Source organism: Centropristis striata, chromosome 3, assembly GCF_030273125.1.
Source record: "Centropristis striata isolate RG_2023a ecotype Rhode Island chromosome 3, C.striata_1.0, whole genome shotgun sequence".
NCBI lineage: Eukaryota > Metazoa > Chordata > Actinopteri > Perciformes > Serranidae > Centropristis > Centropristis striata.
In genome coordinates this window covers 19,515,371-19,533,026 of record NC_081519.1, presented here as the reverse complement: position 1 = coordinate 19,533,026, position 17,656 = coordinate 19,515,371, and the positions used below count along the sequence as shown (strand labels likewise).

The window sequence follows — 17,656 nt, the reverse complement described above, 5'->3', positions numbered from 1 at the left end:
CGTCTGACCCAGGACTGGTTTGTGGTTCTGACGGCCACCTCACTCACCCCTACGCCTCCAAATAAACCACTGAAACCTAAGGGACTTTTCCAGACCAGTTCTTCTACACTGCGCTGTTTCTAGCCAGTGACCTCGGTGGCTACGCAGCATCCTCGCTCTTCATTCATGCTGCATTAGAACCGATGGTTATGCTGATTGAGGGCGCATGATAGAGACATTGCATGGGATGTTTATGTTGTAAAGACTGGAACATTAAATGCGTTCCCATGACTGTGGCTTATTTGGAAGCAGGTTCAGGCAGCACACAATAACTATGGCATGTGGTGGTCAAGTGCCGGAGGAGATAGACGCGTGAAAGAATGCAATCGAGTGGCCTTTAGCCCTGTTTGAACTCAGCAACCCCTGAGGTAGCTGCTGGGTTTCACATCGCTGCCATTTTTCACTTGTGTGCAAGTAAAGGCCAATAAAGTTACGATAAAATAGCTTTTTTCACATCATAATACATGCTTTTTGTCAATCCTAATTGACAGTACTAGTTTTGTTTTCCAACATTAAAAATGTATAATCCATAAAGTTCCATACAGATATAATCCTTGATAGAGTGTCGTTGATACCCACCAGGCCGGACCAGGTTCAGCCAGTATTTTTTAAAAGTCCAGTCTGATAAAACAATCATATAATCAAAGCCCTTAAACTTTCAGTTGTTGTTGATTTGGAGACCGCTGTGGTTATACTACAGGTCCCAGAATTCTCAGGGCAGCAAACACTTGTTGATCAGCTGTTTGATGCACCCACTAAACTGAATAAACCCCACCATGTGTTTCATCAGTTGAATGCTTTTAATGTGAAGCAGCAGCAGTGAGAAGTATTAGCAGTAACTTCATACAGCTCTGATACAGCACTGGGAGAGTGAAGAAGCATATATCAATGTAATGATAGATTACATCTAAGTGCTGCTTCTTTTTAGATCCCTCGTACATGTGAAATTGAATGGCGGACTCCACCGCTAACAATGAAAAGTACTACATGGTTCTTAACTTTTATATGTTCCGTAACTTTGCCTTCCTGATGTATAAATTGAGCTATTCATCTAGCCAAACCCAGCTGACATTGGGTGATTGGCGGAGTACAACCATTCACACTCTCATTCACTCCTACGGGTAATTTAGGGTTAGGGGGAGGAAGCCGGAAGAGGTCTAAGATGTGTTATTTTATTTTTGATGACATTTAATTTTTTTCTCCGCAACCATCCGGCAACCCCCAGAAATGATCATGCGAAGCCCCTTGGGGGTCCCAACCGCCTAGTTGAGAACCATTGCTATATAGAAACAAGACTTAAAGACTTAATTTAATTACTTCATTATATAAAAAAACACATTAAAATTCCAGCCAATAATTTAATTGGTTTTTATGATCCCACACCTTCTACTATGTAATGCTCTAATGTCTCTTATAATCAGTTTACACCATCAGTCATGATTTTGCCAGCTTTCAGTCAGCTTTCACTAGCACTTACTTACCCCTTCAATTCTGACTTTGCTGACAGCTTCTTCAGAGATATGAAATAACTGATAACATCTACACATTAAACCTGGATGTTTCCTAGTTGTGTTCCGGTTGTGCTTATGAAAGGTGTCATTCATGTCAGATCTTGTAGTGTTGCTTCTTCTCAGTAGAAATCACATTGACAGCCAATATGTCAAAAGTGTACTCTTAAATCAAACTAATTTAACTCTGCACTCCACGCTTAAAAAAATACATTCCACACATAACTGCAGAAACTCCTCACCTCCATCTGCTGTAGCCAGGATACTTGATTTTATGATTTAGTGAGACAGCTTATGAGTTATAGTTGCCTGTGGCTCAAAGGAACATTCACAAGCTGTGCGTTTATCTATGCGCTGCATGTGGGGCTGTGTGTGTATAATCAAATGAGGAAGTTTCTTTCTCCATCTTAGTTTCCAGTTTTTTGTAAGTTGTGTTGTGTGTATGGTAAGACCAGACGTGACGGAAACACATCGCTGATAAGTGAACTGCCTGTTCCGAGTGATTTCAAGAATGCCCTCACATCCCATGTGAATGTAATACGGAAAGTCCCTCATGATTAGCTTGATTCCGCTTTTAGAGTTGGCTTCAAATCACTGCACTCAGGTTCAAAAAGGGCCTTCAGTAAAATACACTAATCAAATATTGCTTGGCAGCTGTTCACACTTGATGCTATTTTTGTGTTGTCAACTACACTGAAAGACAGAAAATAGACCAGTTTATTTGCAGAATGGAAATTTAAATGATTTAGACAGAACAATTATTACTTCGTAGAAAGATTTAGGAAAGTACCATAGAGATTGTGATCAGTTTCATTGTGGTAATGTACAGCCCATAACCATTCAGATTTGTGTTTACCAGGAGCATAACTTAGACTGGTTCCCACGCATGCGAGCCATGTCTTTGGTCAGCAGCGATGCAGATGGGGAGCAGAACGAGATCAGAAACCTGCAGGAGAAACTGGAGTGCACCATGAAGCTGGTGTCCAACCTGTCGGGACAGCTGACAGAGCTCAAAGAACAGGTCGGTTCAACTAAAGTGAAACACTTGATGACTTTGAAGTCTCTGACTTCTTCGTGGGGAAAACACGAGACAAGTTTGTTTGTTTGTTTGTGGCTCTTTGCCCTTTAGATGCAGAGCTTACTAAATGAAAAGACGGTGAGTCACAGTGCACAACACAGCTCATGAGACCCTTTTATTTAGTTAGTTTTCATTGGACGTCTTTTTATTGATGGATTTATTTACTCTATAACACGTTTCACAGAATTAAGAAGGGGATTTCCTTCAAAATTATTGCTTTTTATTGAACTGGTTTAGGTATTCTGTGTTAATGTGAGAATAACTTTAAGATATACTTTTTTTAAGAACACTCAAGTGCTTCTTGGTTGTCTAAGAATACATTCTGCTGATATTGTGTATAAATGAGGCTTAAATTGCACAATTGCTGCAATCCACTGTTTCTAGTAAACAGAATAGTAAAAATGTCTGTACCCTTGAAATGAGAACTATCTGTGAGGAAGTGAATGTTACAGAGACATTTTGACCCAGACAGGGGGAAATGATTATTAGGTGTTGCTGCAAGCTGTGAAGGGCACAGCAGCATCAGTCACATTTCAGTCCAAATTTAACACGTGTAAGGCTTATCTTGATGGTTTGACCTTTTTTATTATTATTATTATTATTATTGGGATACAATTCAAGAATTTGGATTGTGCGGACATGTAGACACAAGTGTCAGTACATGATTTAAATCCTCATTCTTCTCAGGAAGAAATTGGCAGAGTAAAGCACAAACAGGAAAATTGTGCTGCAAGCGTTTGTAAAAAGGCTTAATTAGACTGTTAAAGTGTAAACACAGCCGGCATTCTCCTGCTAACTGAGTTTTAACTGATGTGTTTTAATGATATTTTTCTCTAACACGGCCCTCTGCGCAGAATTATTTCTCCTAGAACACTCATTACAAGACCACTTTGTCTTCTCACTCTTAATATTGTTGTGTTTCAGTGTTGAGGTGCAAATCACTCCCTTACGTTAAAAAAGGTTGATTCTTAGCAGAAAAGCCATTCTTCCTGCTGATATAAAGGTTAGCATCTGTGTTCTTACTCACAATGCTTTGCTTGATGTCTGAAATTCTGAGGTCTGAGTTTCAGTATTAGTCATTTGTATTCTGCTGCTTTCGTCAGAAGACACAGCAAGCAATGTGGATGACGAGGCTGGCAGGATTTGGAAAGAATCCGTTTCAGTGCAGCGGGGTGCAGAGTTTGTGCAGCGTTTGTTTCTGTAAAGCGATGAGAAAGAATGAATCGATGAAGAGGATAGACCGGAGAGACTGCCAGCAATTTCAGCAGAAGAGGACGTGTGTGCCAACTGAGCTGCAGCTGGAATAATTTTTTTAAAAATGTGATTTTTCTGTGTTCTTTAGATGACAGAACAGAGGAAGCAGAAGCAGAGGATTGGCCTGTTGGGACACCCTCAGCACATGAACGTCAACCCTCAGCAGCCTGCGTAAGGTCAAGTGACTCGGCCCTGAAAGCAGCTCAGCATCGGCTGTGTGCAGTCCTCACTGCACAAAATGTATACTGCACTGTCATTTATAACGGTAGGGAAACACTGTAACATAGGTAGTCATAAGGCGATGTGTAGCTCTACCCCACGCATGTGTTACTCCAAACTGTAACACTCACCCACCTCGTTCTGTTCAGTCCAGTCAGAATTGGTGCCAAATGTTTTCTATGTAGAAATACATTGAATATTTTAACACATGGCCTTTACTGGTTGAACTTGAAATACGATAAAGCTGACTGGACAGGAGGAATTAGTCCCATTTGTTTGTTTTTTTATTTTATTTTAATGTTTTATATTTATATTTCTGGCATAACAAGCAGTATTAAATGTCTTATTTTTGTATGTTGTGCAATATATTAACTTAAATATGCAACCTCATTGGTGTGTGGATTTAAGTTCCATCAATCATGTCTTATCTAAAAGCGTGGGCCAATTTTTTTTGTTTGTACTTTATTGTCTCTGGTAAAATAGGGATTAGCTGGTTGTCTTTAGTTACGCAGATATAGAGATAATATTTAATAAGCTGACCTCCTTAATTTTTTCTTTAATTTCTTGAAAAATGTGCATACTTCTTGAGTGTCAATGGCACTCAATAGAGATAGTATATTGTGTGAGAGCAATATATAGAGAGTTTTCTTTCACCTATGTAAATCCAATTGTGTCATATCTCCACTTATGTTACAATAGATTTGCTTTCTTATTTAATTGCACATTTAGAAAGTTTGACTTGTCGGTCAAATATACTGTGTGAATTATTCAGTATCACTCATGCTATTACAATTTGCTCAGGAGTCTTTTACTGAAATAAACGTCATAATTTCCTGTTTTGCGCATACATGTTCCATTTGTGCCTGTTTTTGTCTTTGTTTTTAAAAAAAAGTCTGATACATGAGGGTCACTAATTTTTATGTTCATTTTTCACTCAAATGTATTAGTTTTCATGCTACTGTTAGAATTATCTCTTTTTTCGATTACTATGTGTACATAAAGTTTGTTGCTTTTCTTTGCTTTTGTATAGAAAAATGAGGTGGGGAAAAACTGTTACTCATGAATGTTAAGATTAATTAAAAATCTAAGCACTGTCAATTTGTATATTAAAGTAGAATTATTTATTAAAATTGATGTAATTATACTTTACTTTATTTTGTGTTTATTGTTGCGCAATCTTATAGGATAATTATTAGAAATTATCCATATAAAATAAAACATGAATGTGCTTTACAGTTTATAATATCACTTCATAAACAGTCTTGTTGCCTCTAAATGTATTTATGCACTCTGGTATGTTCTCACCCAATTTATTCCAATATGCACACTGTGAGTGAGGTCATAACTATAAAAAAAAATATATATCTATTGACAATACAAAGCATATTCTACAAATCAAATACAGTAATTTGAGCCGGTGTTTTCCAGTTCAGGAATTAAACTAGACCATTTCCTGAATTAATCTTTTGGCTTTCATAAAAACTACTTCAGCAAAATTAAATCATTTATCTCTGAAACCAACAAATGTTGGCAGCATGAGTGGAAACTGTAATTGCCTAAATCCTAATTGATCAAGGGCATTCTTGAAAGATTTGCCTCATTCCAGGTATTTACCAAGCTCTACTCATCTTCACATGATGTTTTCAGTCTTATACTGTGTCCAGCAAAAAATAATGCCTTGTAAGTGATTGCCCCCGTTTAGCCTTATGCTCGGAGTTAAGACACTGCGTTGTGTTGAGTCAAACTAAATGTGAACTACGCCTATGCTGCTAGTCAGTGTGTCACCATCATGTGTTCAAAGCTCTGTGACTTTATTTTTTATTTTTAAACTTTATTTAAATTATGCAGATGGCTTACATTTAATCAGTGCTATGTGGAAAACCATCAAACATTGAATCATGTCAAAACTGCTGGGGTCACCCGCCATAATGCAGTTTCCTGACGACTATATCAAGCTTATTATAAATGTAATGTGTGCAACAATGGAGCTCCACTGAAAGACTCATGAGCTGAACTTCAGCAGAAAGCAATGCAATAAATATAATGTATAATTTTCTCTATTAATAGTACACAGAGAACATTTCACAAAGCTAAAAGTTTTCTCCTTTTGAATCTTTGACGTAGTCTTGAGAAAACAAGTTCCGTGCTACATGACACTTTACAGTAACAACATGTTCATAAAGGCAGGAGTGCAAAGTAATTACAGAAAGCACATTTTATTTAGTTATCCAATTTCAATGCTACTTTATATTTCTACTCCATTACATAAATATGTTATACAAAAATGTTGTGCTTTTGTACAATGATTCACCAGCTTTAATTCTGAGTTAATTTTCGAGTTAAATTTTGAAATACAAAAATATCATTTTATAAAATATGATGCATTCATATACCCATAAATACAATAAATAGTTAACTTTCCTCCACTGTGAACAACAACAACACCATATACTGTAGCTTATGTGATAATACATTAATACTGCTAATGCTAATAGATATGATATTTTATTTTAAATGAACTTTAATCATTTTTTACTTTTATTGTAAAGTTTATAAGTAAATTACATGAATATGTCTTCCACCACTGAATATGGGAATAATAACAAACAATAGCAAGACCCCTCTTTGACACTATTATTATTGGGGGGGGTTTTGTGATCAATTTTGTATTGGTTTTTCCATTTAGTTTAAAACAAACAAACAAGCAGGTGTGGCAAGCATCAATTGGGCAATAATAGCAACAGCAACAAAGGAGATAAAATGGTAGTGTAGCATAACAAACAAAAAAATAAATAAATAACAATGGCAATACTACCAACCAAACATATCAACAATATCGAGTGTTGAAAAATAAGGAAAAGAAAAGAAAAATTAATAATAATAATAATAATAATAATAATAATAATAATGAAAAATAGATAGACCCCCCGCCCCCCAAATTTAAACTATTATTATTGTTGTTATTGTTATTGTTATTATTATTATTATTATTATTGGCCAATTTTTCTTTCGAGGGAACAACAAAAACAGCAATGTGTCGGAGACAACTGCATAATTTTATCCATATTCTTATCGTTATTTAGAACAGACGTTGACCTTTCCCGCTCCCTGGTTTCCGTTGTTGTGAACTGTTTCTATCTTTAGTCTGCGGCTGCTTCGGGACGTCGGCGGCTGGAACCGATTGACCATTCGGGAGCTCTCGGTTGTCTGCGCGCGTGACGTCACCGGCAGGGATCTGCTCTTCGGCTCTCTCCCGACCATGAGGAGCTCAACGTGACAGCCCTCCGGGAGCGGGCGGGTTTAAGACCATCAGTACAGCAGCCGGTGGAGAAGAGAAAACAAAACGCTCCGCCACAGCGACACTGTCATCCCGCCGCAGGTGCACGTGCCACACAGCAAGCGGGTACAGTGTGAAATGACAGGGCGTCACGTTAAAACTGAGCGCGCAACACATGCCAGCTCTGAAATGTGGACAGTAGAAATGATTGCCCTGATGGCCGCGATTAAACCCTGACATTTATTACAACCCCGAGTCCAAAACAGTTGGGACGCTGTGATAACCGTAAAGGCAGAACGCACTGATTTGCAAGTCCTTATTGACCTGCCGCCTATCCAACTGAATACAGAACAAAGACAAGATATTTAATGATATACTTTTTCATTTTAAAATTACTCTCAACACTGAAAATTGGATACACTCCCGTCTTTATTGGTATAGATGGTTGTTAGCCTGTCTAAACGTGTTAATTATTATAATTATAGGTTATATAGGCCTATTTAAAAATAATAATACTTAAAAAGTGGTAGACCTACATAAATATTAAAAGTTTAATACAGACCAAGCCGTTAGAAATATTCTAAGACTATTCTAAGATTTTGTTGATATTGTTGTTGTTGTTGTTGATTTATGGGCTTGTTGTTCTATTATTAGCAACTTACATGTCAGTATGGTTTAATATACCCATATTATTATTATAGAAACAAAGTCATATGATGCATAATTGACCTTTCACGCTTTTCTCCTTTCGTCTGTTTACTACTACATTGTTGTTAATAAGCATACATGTATTTTGCTAATATGACTGAAATAAGTGTTTTGCTACGTCACTCTTATTATTGTTACGGTGTAATGTAAATGCTGCCACATTTTGCAGTATAAGAAATAACATTTTACCGCTTGTTAACCGTCGAGGAGGGAACTGCTGCTCTACTTTCTGTCTTTGTAAACACGGTCAGCTCTGTGAACACGGTTTTGCCCCGAGAGCCGGAGCATGGCGGTACACGGGACTCGGCCCCGGTGGAGGAGTACTACAGAAAAGGGTTGTACTCCAGCAGCAGGACGGCGGGGGGAGGAGGAGGACGTGTGTGTGTGTGTGTGTGTGTGTGTGGGTGAGGAGTTGAAAGCGCCGTCCAACACGTGAGGCTCATGTGACTGTGTCGAGTCTGAGTCTCCAGCCGAGAGACGTGCCTGCAGTCACAGGGTTTATTTAACACGTAGTCAAAACCCACCCAGCTCTCACACATTGAGCCAGGCGTGGAGCCTCCCCAGACATACTACCGAGTCCGGACCTCAGGGTGACAACACTGCGCAGCACCCAACTCCAGCTCACAGCGGGAACACACGCACACTGGATAACAGGAGATACTTTTTCCCTATGATTTTTTTTTCTCTCACTTTCAACTGCAGAGACATATTTTGGACGTCTTGAAGGCTTTTTGAACTAATTTCTTCGGGTTTCACAGTTAAGCATTATGGAGAGGATTACCAGCGCGCAACCACCTCCCTGTGTACCAAAACACCCATCACTGGATATAGCTGACATGCAAGGGTAAAAGGAAATTTTTTATATTTTTTCTCTTCTTTCTATCCTACTGTATTAAGTATTTTATTCTGAAATTTGTACCACACTAAACCTAATTTTATCTTCTCTCCAAAGAATCGAGTTTCCCATTTATGTGTACAAACAAAGGAGGGGCATGAAGCGTGGGGATGAAAGCAAGGTAAATTCAACTTCAAATGCATACAATATTCCTGTCTTCATGAGTTTGAAAAGCCTGGATTTCACTGAGAACATTTCAACCCTCTCCAGGAGACTTACAAGTTGCCACACCGACTGATCGAAAAGAAAAGACGTGACAGAATCAACGAATGCATCGCCCAGCTGAAGGATTTGTTGCCAGAACATCTTAAGCTTACAGTGAGTATTATCTTCTACATATGGCATGCCTGCAAACAGCCACGCCACATGGTTCTGCTGAGCACTTTATTTGCTCCAGTCTCAAAAAGTAAAAGTTTAACATTTTAAAATGAACAAAAGTATATATATATTTTTGCCGTTTTTGTCACTATTTAAAATTGTATTGCCTTAATTCTAACAAGGTTTGAGATTTTGTTTTGTTGTTGAGAGTTTTTGTGCGTGTGTGTTGCATGACTTCCCGGGTGTTTGCCTGTCCTCTGTTCAGCTGCAGAATGTGTTACATAAGAAAGATCAACATGCTTATCGAAGGTCTTCCTGTTTTAGACGCTGGGTCATTTGGAGAAAGCCGTGGTGCTGGAACTCACTCTCAAGCATGTGAAAGCCCTCAGCGGCCTCCTGGAGCAGCAACAGCAGAAAATCATTGCGCTCCAGAACGACCTGCAGATTAGTAAGTTTGATGTTGTGCAAATGTAAAAATATAAACAGCTGTTATTTGTTAAGCAGCAGCAGATCTGTTGCATCCATCAGAACCACTTGAAGGAAAATTGTGCTGTAAAGATTATTATTAACCGTGTGATTCTGCTTGACTAGGTGATCATGGAGGTGACAGCGCGGAGAACAGCGAGGAGATGTTCCGCTCCGGTTTTCACTTGTGTGCAAAAGAGGTCCTCCATTATATGGCGAGCCAAGAAAGCAGCAGGGACCTTACTCCTTCTCATGTCATCAGCCACATCCAAAAGGTAGCAGCTGAAGTCCTGGATCATCAAAGCAGCCTTCGCCCAGACGAGTCTATTCCTCAAGCTCCAGAGAACCTGAAGAAGCCGGCCAGAGAGCCCCAGAGGGCGTCTGATGGCCCAGCGAAGAACTGCGTCCCCGTCATTCAAAGGACTTATCATCATGCAACGGGGGAGCAGAGCGGCAGTGACACGGACACTGACAGCGGCTATGGTGGGGAACATGACAAGCGTGACCCCAAAGCGCAGTGGTCAGAGAACCATGCAAAGGAAGGAGACCGCAAGCATGTCGCATCTGACAGGACGACCGGGGCCGTCAAGCAGGAGGGCGACGAGCCTCGGGCCAAGAAGTCCAGGTCTGACTCCTTGGAGGACGAGACAGTCCCCGGTCACAGCCCTGGCAGCTACATGAGCTTCTCCCCCAACCAGCCCCCGTTTTGTCTCCCGTTCTACCTCATCCCCCCTGCGGCGGCAGCAGCGGCAGCCTATATGCCCATGCTGGAGAAGTGCTGGTACCCCGGGGGCATGCCAGTTATGTACCCTGGCATGAGCGGCTCTGCAGCAAGCTTATCCTCAGAGACCTCATCTATGGTGATGTCCCCAAGACCAGGGTCTCCAGTATCCTACCAGAGCCCCATGGACTCCCCTGCTCTTCACAAAGCTTTAAAGCAGGTCACCCCTTTGAACTTGGAAACCAAAGACTGAACGGTTGTCTGTTGGACTTTCGCCCTCTGAATGTTGATGGGGTTGAAGGGTTGGCCCACTGAAAAGAGGGTAAACAGACGTACTGGTGTCCCTTCAAACCACAGCCGTCAGACCTCGAATGGTCGCCATCTTCTATCATGAGCTCCTCCCACACTGTAACAGGACTTTTTAGGGGCAACCTGGAGTTCCCAAGTGAAGGCTCATAGCTCACCTGTTGCTTGGCTCTGAAACACTGTGAAGATGATCAGTTTAAAGCGTGTGCAAGAGATCCTGAGAGTTTTATTTTAGCAAGGTTCTCCGCGCTCAGTATTGAATGTCAGAGGTAAACAGAATGTAAGGCCCCCGTAAAATGATTTGGACCTACTTTCTTTGCACACACACCACTTTGTAATGAATGTAAAGATTGGACAAAAGCCCCTTGTAGATGCTGCTCACCTGCTGTAGATCTGTGAATCTACCTTCAGTGTTCCTGTAACTGCAACAAACCGCTGATTAGATTAGAATGTTACCAAAAAAAAACATTGACGTCACAAAAGATGTCACTCCTTTGACCCATTCAATTACCTTGCAGCTAAACGAACAGGTGTTCAGAGAATTCAGGGTGTTGTCGCTGTACGAGGTGTGTCACTCGTTTAAAAGTGATGTGGCCATACGTGCTTTCACGATTTGATTTGTGACTCATTGACTATTTGTGCATCTAGATGGAGTTCCTGTGAAGTGATGTCTTGTAATTATTTTTGTTTATACTACTCGTACATCTCTATTTTTGATACGTGACCCACTGAGTGTATTTGCATCGCTACCAGAGGAACGTGTACAGTATAAAGCATTGTGCTCAACCTCATTTGCATCTTGCCCACAAATTCCCAGTCAAGTTAAGGCCTGATCTTAGCTCATGCTGTTGCCTTTTACTCGTGTAACGCAGACACAACGATAGCAGGTGTTTCAATGTATTTTTGCTTTAAATGTTGTGTCTGTGGCAAAGAGAGTGAATGTAAAGTTCAAACAAAAATAATAGTTTTGTATAGAGAAGAGGTACTTGGGATTTTTATTGTGAAATGTAACAAAATTTGTTGTACATATTTTGTATATAAAGTATTATTGATATATATTAAAATATTAATAAAGGTTTTTTTTTCCTCCTGCGGAATTTGTGTTTGACTGCCTGATGGCTTAAACGTGTTGCAGCCAGACAACCTGACAGCTCCTCATAACAACACACACTTACATAACACTTACATAACCCATAAAGCAGCACAGCCTCTGTAAATCAATAGCATGTCTAAGATTACAGGCTGTAAACATTCAAAAGCATTTCTTGCTAATAAACTGTAGAATGTTAATGGATTTTATTTTATATTTATACATTTAATTTATTCTATTTTTTAAATTCTATTTTTGTTCACCAGTGTAGCCTTAAACTCATCATTATTGTGATTATCATGGATAAAAGATCAGTAAATGTCAGTAATAATATAAACAAATAAAGTCCTATAAAATCCTCAATAGTAGTTTAAAACTAAATATATTGTTTGATAAATTATTTTTTTTGCAAAAAAAATGTATATACATAAACACTAAATTACAAATTCATTTAGCTAAATTATCAGATTTTTTTATTTGTTAAATTAATTATTTTTTTCTTTTTTTTTTTCAAATACTTTATTGTGTCAATGTGAATATTTAGAGCAGTTCCTATAATTTAAATATGATAGAGATTTTTATATTTTTTTATTTTGGGTGTCCCTCACCCATACAGGGAACACAGAGCATTCGTAATTGATAAAGTAAGTTGTTTGAATTTTACTTTTGCGGTTTAGTAATTTCTCTCCCATTCTGTTCATATGGTTTATATACTGTATGGCAGCCAATGTAACTAAACTGAAAGTGCCAATACAAAATGTGTCGGGCAACTTGACACCACAGTGGATGTAAATTATATTTGAGGTTGTGGAAGAAAGGCTTTTATGCCTTTCATTTACTTTCACATTTAATATTATGAAATACCATTCTTTCCAGCGACCCCCTGCTGCTCGTTTCCTGAGAGCCGTTGTTGTAGTAATAGTGAAAATGAAAAGGCCTTTATCATATGCTTATCACGCATCATGCCTTCATGAGAAATGTGGAAATGGCTGCTTTTCTTTTCTTGGAATCACAACAGTATTTTGTAATGTGCTTTGCAGATCAGTGAAGTTATTCCAACTAAATTTGCTCTTCAGAATGCAGTACCAGCGTCACCTTGTGGCTCAAGCTTCATACTGCACCCCATTGTCACAAAATAAATCTTCATTAGATCATTAGTGGTGTGAATGTGGCTTTAGGAACCCCAACTGAGGATATGTCAGTAACAATTCACAAGAAGTATATAACTATCAATGTGAAATGCTTGTTGTTTTGATCATTGTGTAATAAACCAACCTAGCATAGAGTTTCAAGAGAACTAAATCTGCCCTAATCAATATTTGGTAACACTATATATTCATGTACATACCTTCACCACAGCAGGTCCATAATTTTTTGACTCCTCATATCTAATCCAAATATTAAAATATCTGACAGTTTTTTACATTCCTGTGTTTAAAATTGTAATTTAAGAACCAGTCACATCAGTGGCACCATACAAATGTAGGCTAATATAAAGATTTCATACTTTTATTATGTCTGTAATAGTAAGCTCTATACAAAAGATAACAATTCACATTCAGACCATCACACAGTCACAGTATAAAGTATTAACAATAGTCAAATAAATAAGCCAAACACACAGCCGTTATCCATAGTATTTGACAATGGTCAATAATTAATAATTATTCATGAATTTGTATGTAACTTTCTTTCAATAACATATTGAATTATCTCAGTCTCTGGCTTTCCCCAGTGTGTTATGTAACACCCCCTATTGTCCAAGATTGTCAATATAAAACTAGATCTAAAAATTGTAAATACCAGTAGGTAAAATGTCCCACTATGGAGAATACAGTCATTTCATAAGTCATAGGTCGACCTTCCCTATGGACAAAAGAAAGAGATTTGTAAATGAACGTAAGTCATTAGACTGAAGGTGGAGAGTTGTCATGGCTAAAATAATCACAAAATGAACAACATTTAACATTTTTATAAACTTTATTTTAATCTCCTGATGTTTCATAATCCCTGCGTTGTTTTTATCTGATTCTTCTTTATCTCTTGATTTCATCTGTAATGTTTTATCTGCTGTTCATCTTGAAACCTCATGAACAAAAGTTCTATAAAAATAGTTTATTATTATATTATTTTAGTGTCATTTGGTGAGTAGAATTCAGGCAGTACAACTATATCATTCTGGTATACAACCCTATGCTGAATAATAAATAAATGAACCTTGTAACTTGTTCCTCTCACCATGATAATCAATGCATTTTTAATAGCAGGGTAATTTAGTTCATTGGTTATTTTAGGTACACAGCGACACCTGGTGGTTATGGAGTTATAAACACTTGTCATTTTGTGTTTTGTTTTATTTTATACAGTCTATGGTTTTGTTACATAAAATAGTAAGAATATGAAGAGTTACTAAGGGAAAATTATTATTATTTTTGGTACTAGCACCTGAGAAGCTTATTAAGGAAAAACTGCATGCAAGTAATTAGTCAATGGTGAATATGTGTTCTTTTGTATAAAATGTTTATTTTACATATTTTTATGCCAACAATGGATCAAAATGCTTATTGTCACGTGAAAGCCTGTTGGTGACAACACAGAAAACCACAGAGAATGATCACCCAACTCTATAGTTCCTCTGTCCTCAATGGAGCAGTTCAGCTACTTTCACTTCATTGTTTTGGTTTTACTGTACACAGCTTCATGCACCTACACATGCATATTTGGAATTCATCTACTTGATTTGTTGTTTGTGTCAGGATGTGGCCTTTCTGGAGCCTCTCTGCCTGCAGTGATGTCCCAGATGGCAGTAAACACTGACACCAGTGTAAAAGAAGAAGCACAAAATATCATCATGAGATAAAGACTGGGTTCCAAGAAGTGCACAGATGAATGACTTTATTATTGAGATGCTGACTGATAAATGTCTTAAAAAAACTTTGAGACTTGATGTCACAGAGGATATAATGGCTGGGATGACTGTAGAGCTCCATGGTTATTGTTGCTGAGAACAGAGTGGGCACTGTGAATGAAGCAGCATGGAGAATTGGCATGGCTGAGTGGTTGATTTTTATAATGCTGAAAACACTTAATGAGCGATCATCAAAGAACAGGATGACCTTAAAGAGAGAGTCGAAATCCTCCGCTCATTCAACCACATGGTAATCTATAAACAGATATCTGCACCGTCAGGATGATGGGTTCCAATGGAGGACTAGCAGAGGTCAAGAGGCTTGAAGAGGAACAATGCATCAATGTCACAAGTGTTAACCAACTCCAATTTGAAGAGGACATATTCTCAGTGCTTGTACACAGCTATTGGTTGTTCCTACCAACCTACAAACTGTGAAATAAGACATCTCAGTTAGTCTTCTGTGGGCTTCAACAAAAGATTACCCTTCCTATCTCACATGCAGGCTCATTAAAATATTCTGCCCTCCGTCTAAGTATCTCCACCATGGATATATAGAGAGAACAGGATACAGTGTTGGAGGCGGGATCCTGTTCATTCCTATGAAAGTTGTTCAGTTGTGCATGAAGCCAAAAAAGTTCAACTCCCATGCATAAAATGATCCAGTTCATCTATGGCTCTTGTGCACCGTGAGGCCTATAGAGCACCAGGGACTTTGGTCAGTTGAGCCGGCTAACTTCCTGTTTAGCGCTCGGCTAACTGGAGATATGAATGGAGATAAAATAATTGAATGTGAGCGGAACAAGTAATTTCACTGTGATTGTGATGCTCCAAAAAAGTTGGGATGCTGTGTAAAACATAAAAAAAAACCCCAGAATGTATTAACTTCAGAAAAAGTATCAGGTCATATGATATTACACTAAAAAGTAAGTAATGGCTTGTTTAGGACTCAGAACAAAGTGTTGGACTAGGGACCTGAGTGCAAAGACCTGAGACTTACCCACGTCTGGCAGAACTTTTACATAAATAACTAGATATTCAACAGATTCAACTGCATTTCATTTTATTATTTTAAGTTACTGGTGGTTTCACTAGTTCCTCAGTGGATGGGGAAGATTTAACTTCCTAATAGGTAATCATTTATATAATTAATTATTAACAATTAATCATTAGGCCTGAGGCATAGACCTCAAATAATAATAGAAAAGCTGATATGGATTTACTTCCTGATTGCACAGAAACAAGAAATAAGGAATATACCTCAATTCATTTTCATGAAAGTGTAAAAACTCTTGACTGACTTTTACTAATGATATATTTTTTGACTTTTACTAATGATATATTTTATATATATTTATAACAGGAACAAAGGAAGTTCTTTATGTGTTTGATTTAAAATGACGTGGCTATAAAGCTTAATTAGGTTGTAAAGCAACTCTTAGATTACAGCCAAGAACGACATGGACATATAATGCAACCCAATTCTGTAATGTTATTCATCAATTACACTAGGCTATACTGATGAGTGAAGTGGCATAATGTTAATGTACGTCAACCTAAAATGTTCTTTCTGCTGCCTTACATTTCAAGTTAACTATAAGTGTGAATGATAGATTATCTAGAGGTCAACAAACGCACTCAGTTCAGACAACAATACAGGACTGGATCAGAGTAAACCAGAATGACCACCTTCCACTGGCAAGAACAATAAGATTTCCGATTACATTGATTTTTTTCAAAATAAAAGTACAGCCAAACTTTAGCCAAACTAAAGGTCACAAACATTGTGACATTCTGTAACTATTCTCAAATTCTAATGTTGTGACACGAAGCAAGTGCATGAGGGACTTCCTGTATAATTTCCTGTATGTAATTACTGTAATTACCTATTAAGGGTGCAGTCCACTACCCATACTACCATACTATGCAAGAAAAATATTTAGTATGCCCCCATTCAAAGTATGTCAACTGCAGTATGTCAAAAATACCAGGATGTCCAACTACATCTGGTTTATTATGCAGTATGCAAGTCAGCATGGGTTCTTGGCTATTATTAATAATAATATATACTTTCTAGGGCAGCTGCAGTATGTACTGAAGGTTAAAAAAACCCCACATTTTCCACAAGTGAATCAACAAAAGCACAATTATGATGATATTATTATTATTGTTATTATTATTATTATTATTATTAGTAGTAGTAGTAGTAGTAGTAGTAGTAGTAGTAGTAATAGTAGTAGTAGTAATAGTAGTAGTCGTAGCCTCGTTATTTAGTTGGGACATGACTAAGAATATTTACTCAAGTATTGTTTGATACAGTTTGGAGGTACTTGTTCTTTACTTTGGTATACATATGTTATACTATGTTTATTCTACTATACTTTTATTGTACTTCATTTTACAGTAAATGAAGCGGTTAAATGAGCTTACTTTTCACATGTTAATGCATTAATAATAATGATCATAAAACACAAGTGCTATTCTTCACAATAAAGAAAAATTATTTTTGTCAAGTATTGTTGTTTAATCTTTGTTTATTATCATCATTACAGTTTTAAAACCAAAACGTCACCCTGTTAAAATAATCGCCTAACTAATTTTTTCAAGTTTTGCAGGAAACACAAAAAACACCAAAAGTCTAATTATGACATTTATTAGTCATTTCACTCAAAAAGGATGTAACAAAAGATGCCTTTTGGCATAGTAATAACACTGTGTGTAAATTATGTAACTTAGGAAAAATAAATGACTTAGGCAATTTTTTGAACATGCCTTTGTGACTTAAGATATGGTAACACTTTATTTTGAAGGTGTCTACATAAGACTCAAACAAGCCTGTCATAAACATGACATGACAAGTATCATGAGCA

General features: G+C 37.7%; 2 protein-coding genes across 4 annotated transcripts in view; both read left to right on the top strand.

Annotated features, from left to right (window-relative positions):
- Positions 1 to 5,242, top strand: part of itpr1b (inositol 1,4,5-trisphosphate receptor, type 1b) — a 109,019-nt gene extending 103,777 nt beyond the window's left edge. For all 3 annotated transcript variants that reach the window (XM_059329644.1, XM_059329646.1, XM_059329645.1), the window contains 2 exons: positions 2,407 to 2,568; positions 3,968 to 5,242. In XM_059329644.1, the coding sequence (XP_059185627.1) occupies positions 2,407 to 2,568; positions 3,968 to 4,054 (249 nt within the window). In that variant the 3' untranslated portion in view covers positions 4,055 to 5,242. The remainder of the gene's footprint in view (positions 1 to 2,406; positions 2,569 to 3,967) is intronic.
- Positions 5,243 to 8,181: 2,939 nt separating this feature from the next.
- bhlhe40 (basic helix-loop-helix family, member e40) lies at positions 8,182 to 11,120 on the top strand. The gene is made up of 5 exons (XM_059329649.1): positions 8,182 to 8,927; positions 9,036 to 9,099; positions 9,189 to 9,296; positions 9,621 to 9,744; positions 9,888 to 11,120. Exons 1-5 carry the CDS (start codon positions 8,851 to 8,853, stop codon positions 10,733 to 10,735), a joined length of 1,221 nt encoding a protein of 406 aa, XP_059185632.1. The 5' UTR covers positions 8,182 to 8,850; the 3' UTR covers positions 10,736 to 11,120.
- Positions 11,121 to 17,656: the final 6,536 nt, after the last annotated feature.

Coding starts and splice junctions, on each gene's coding strand:
- bhlhe40 (XM_059329649.1), top strand. CDS start 8,851: ATGGAGAGGATTACCAGCGCGCAACCACCTCCCTGTGTACCAAAACAC. Junction 8,928..9,035: donor GATATAGCTGACATGCAAGG/GTAAAAGGAAAT, acceptor TTCTCTCCAAAG/AATCGAGTTTCCCATTTATG. Junction 9,745..9,887: donor CCAGAACGACCTGCAGATTA/GTAAGTTTGATG, acceptor CTGCTTGACTAG/GTGATCATGGAGGTGACAGC.